General features: G+C 40.9%; 1 protein-coding gene across 1 annotated transcript; it reads left to right on the top strand.

Moving 5' to 3' along the window:
* The first annotated feature begins 831 nt into the window (after positions 1–831).
* Positions 832–3,983, top strand: KCNE4 (potassium voltage-gated channel subfamily E regulatory subunit 4). Its single transcript, XM_075033262.1, has 2 exons — positions 832–953; positions 1,380–3,983. The coding sequence occupies exon 2, from the start codon at positions 1,406–1,408 to the stop codon at positions 1,895–1,897; it is 492 nt and encodes a 163-aa protein (XP_074889363.1). The 5' UTR covers positions 832–953; positions 1,380–1,405; the 3' UTR covers positions 1,898–3,983.
* Positions 3,984–4,232: the final 249 nt, after the last annotated feature.

Here is a 4,232-nt window from a genome sequence, read left to right as displayed (position 1 = left end):
AGCCAGCTGCAACAGCCTCCAGCAGTCACTCAGGGAGCATCCCTCTGCCCAGAAGCTGTTAACGTCCCTTCATACTGAAATCTGCATTAACTCGGAGATCCTGGTCTATTTATGCATAAAGAGCATGTGGACCATGTAGCTCCTGGCTGCTTCTATGAACAGTGGGAGAAGGGGTCTGCTAACCTCAGGAGCTCCGAGTTGTTCCCTGGAGGATTGCGCACCCTTCCACTGGTTATGTGGGGAACCAAAATCCCATAGTTGCCGCTTTGATTGCCGAAGTTAAGTGGCATCAGCACCCCTCCATCCAAAACTCACCTGAGACCCAGGGCCCGGTTCTCCACAGCCCCACACCTTGTGGCAAAGGGGAGCTGCAGCATGAGTTGAAAGTCACCACTTCGTTTTGCACACATTTGTAAAGCTTTGTCACTAGTCCCAGGCAAAGAAAATAACCTGTTTCCTCCCCCATCTCTTCAGGAAAAACTATGTCTAGCACACATGGGAATAGCTTGATAATGTCTACTATAAAATTCACATGTATATTTTTCTATATTTTATGACAAGCACAGTATAATGGTCTGCAGGTTTTTCATTCTGCATAGCAGCTCTCAGGGTAACAGGCCAGATTTAGCAATTGGGATGGCAGTGGAAGGAACAGATTCACAGCCTGAAAGAGCCAGTGCTGAACTGGTTAGGAAAGAGTAAAATCTGAATTCCCAACTCTTTTTCTTTTCACAGCTGTTAAGAGTTCAGTGGGTTGAACTGCAATCCTTCAAGTTCATCTGTTGACTCCAACACAAAACTATTATAAACTGTGCCTCTAAAACACGTGATGAAACATTTCTTGAGAGCTATTTATTCCAACTGCAGCAGAGGAAAGTTTTCAGAACACCCAGCATTTGGTAGAGGAAAGATCTCTTGAGCTTTGCAAAAGGAGGAATTATCTGCATACCAACGTAAGTTGCTTTTTGATTTTTTTCCTGCATCATTGAACAAAATAATACTTCTAACTTTTTCCCCTTCTATGGAAACTTGGTCAAATAGCACAAAAGTATGTTTAAGTGCCTAGCAGGTTATTTCTATATAGTTTTCTTTCTTTAATCATGTGGGTTGGGAGTTTTATAATTCAGCATAGAACTCAACATGATTTAATATTACGTATTTTCTTTCCTCTAATGTTTTCTGTATCTGAATAACAGTTCATTCACTTACAATATTAATGCTGAGACATGATAGACTGCAAGCTTCAATCAAGTGAGTGTTTTGCAAGCTTACAAATTACAAGTAGCAAGGAATAGTTTGGGGATATCTTTTTCCAGATGTTTCTTTTACATCTTTGATCTGAAGTTTGAGCTTACATATATATACACATTCTCCTCCAGGCTTTAGCTGTAGTAAAACACTTCCCATGCTGAAGATGGACCATGCAAACGTGACCCAAGCCATGCTTGATGCTGAATCCCGCAACATGGAGAAGAACAATGGCAATGAGTACTTTTACATTCTGATTGTCATGTCTTTCTACGGGATCTTCCTGATAGGGATAATGCTTGGCTACATGAAATCCAAAAGACAAGAGAAGAAGTCCAATTTGCTTCTGCTCTACAAAGATGAGGAGAGAGAATGGGGGGAAGCTGTGAAGCCTCTACCAACCATATCGGGGCTGAAATCTGTCCAGATCCCCATGATGCTGAACATGCTGCAGGAGAGCATGGTGCCATCCCTGTCCTGCACCATCTGCTCGATGGAAGGCAGCAGTGTGAGCTCTGAATCCTCCTCCCCAGATGTGCACTTCACCATCCAGGAGGAAGTGCTGGATGCTGAACTGGGGGAAGTGTCAGAAACGCTCCTCAATGAGAGCAGCGAGGGATCTGCGGAAAACATCCACAAAAACTCCTAGCACTTGCATGGCTCCCTTGATCAGCTGCCAGAGTGTGAGTGGAGCTCCCACTAAGAACTTGTGGTTCTACTTTCCTGCTCTCCAGTGAACTGTGAACAGGTATCTGTGCCCCTGGGCCCAAGATCTTCCTGAGAGCTGACAGGACAAGCAAGCAGTGGTACCCAACTCCAAAGTGTAACTTGCACATAATTGGGATGCTTAATTTTGATTTTTGCATTATTATTATTTCTTACCATAGGAGCTAAGAACGAGGAGAATATATATTTTTTTTTTCTAATGAGGTAACTATTACTGGCATGTCTCTGCATTTTTCAGGTTTCTGCAAATATCTGGGAAATGTTTAGGGAAGTTACCCTAATGCAAGTGCCTGGTTGTTAAAGACGATGGGTAATGCTCATTCACACTAAACTGTGATAGACTAGAAGTACTTTTACTGTGTTTTTCTTTTAACAAACCACAGCCGACAGCAGATTTGCTCAATGCAGCCTCAAAAGCTGAAAAATCTGTCAATGCTGTAGTTGAAGGGGAGTGCAGCATGGCTGGAAACTGACTTTAGGCACAGAAAGAATGAAAGAAAAAGAAAAAAAAAATGCACTGAATTTCTAGGAGGTTTTTAAAGCCCAGTTTCAGATCCATGCCACTATATCTGTCTTTGCTTAAATTGTACCTGTACTGGCTGGATCAGGTTCACCAACTTCTGCTGCAATGCAGCCTTTGACCAAGTTACTAGTAGGAAAAGTGGTTTTATTTTTCGCTTTGGTATTTTTTAAAGATATGTACATTTGATCACTAAAGGCAAAGATCTGTAAGTTAAAGAAGACATTAAAAGATCTTTGTTACAAGATGTAAGATGTAGAAAGGCTTGAACAAATGCTGCTTCGTTACACCCCCTTGAAAAATAGGTGGAATTCGGGATAGAATTTAACCTAGCAGGGGTGAAATCCTGGCCCCACTGAATTCATCAACTGAGTCCTCCTGACTTCAGGGGACATGCACGAGATTTTTATGCTTCTCTGTTGGAGTTAAATTCTCCATTTGAGGTCAGTACAACCGTACCCATTACATCATTAAAGAATCTAGACTTTCTGCTCTATTTAAGCCAGTGTAGATAAACATTGCATCACATCTTTTTTTTTTTATCAGCTCGCATGTGACACATGCATTTCTATAAAGTCATTAGTAACTAGTTTTTAAAACCACCACAAAATTCCCTCCCTTAATTTAATGGTACTGTGATTTTTTTCAAATGCTCGTGAAATTAGTTACTAAATTTTTGCACTGTTAAAAATGTAAGAATGCATAAAAATAAAAGAATAAATTTTTCAATCATACCTTACATTTTATAATAACTTATTACAATGTTTGGATTAGTTCTGAAGCATGAGGGCTGAAGAGCCTGAATCTAAAGCATTGCACAGCAAAATGTTTGCAAAATGTCTCCACATATTTCCTGTGCTAAAATAGTTCTGTGATTTATCCACTGGCATGAGAGTTTGAGAGACAGCTTGAAAAACATGAACGCTGAACAGCAGAAACGAACTGAGGCAAGAGTCTGCTGTACTTCTGCCATTTAGAAGGGAGAGCTCTGCTTTTGACTTGGAGGGTTAATATGATGTAGCCTACAGAGGTATCACTGTCTCTCTCTAAACACAGCAGAACAAAGGCTCCATTGTGCTCAGAAAGGCCTGATTCGGTTCAGATTGAAGGCAGTGGGAGTTTTTCCATCAACTTCAGTGAACTTTGGATCAGACCATATAAAGCTTTTTGGTAGATTTACTCCAAAAGGGGCTGTTTTAAGTTTGAAAGAAGCCAAATTAAGTTTGGCACTTTGCCTGGAATCACTTGAATCCTGAAACTTTCCAAATGAGATTGACATGCACGAGTTGTCACATTTTCCATTGCTTTCTCCTTTGTCGTTTTACTTTTGGTATAAATGTATTTGTATCTGTAAAAAAACGATGTATATAATTCCTAACATTGAGTTGTATATAATTGTCTCATGTATTTAAAGTTTATTGTTTCTACTGGCACAAATTTTTATTTAAATAAAGAAACACGTTTCCTGGAAAAGTTTCCATGTTTGTTCACTACGTCAAATAGATTTCCAGAAACGAGACTGGGCAAAATTTCTACAGGATCCTTTTCTTAGCCTCTTTTTGTGATGATTCCTTGTGTTTGACAGTACTGCAGCATTGCGGGCTGACCACAGGGCTGAGCCAGGTGCCTCAGATCTGCCTTGGGTCCATGCTGGCTCTTCCTCATGCCCAGCTCCTGCCCACGTGCAGGCAGGGCCACAGGGATACCCAGAGTCCTCCTGCAAAGAGCTAGGGGTGCT

The sequence above is a fragment of the Buteo buteo genome, chromosome 7 (genome assembly GCF_964188355.1).
Source record: "Buteo buteo chromosome 7, bButBut1.hap1.1, whole genome shotgun sequence".
NCBI lineage: Eukaryota > Metazoa > Chordata > Aves > Accipitriformes > Accipitridae > Buteo > Buteo buteo.
The sequence above is the reverse complement of the archived record's forward strand: the minus strand, read 5'-3'. Positions and strand labels throughout refer to the sequence as shown.

Excerpts from the sequence above, each read along its gene's own strand:
- KCNE4 (XM_075033262.1), top strand. The coding sequence starts at position 1,406 with ATGCTGAAGATGGACCATGCAAACGTGACCCAAGCCATGCTTGATGCT.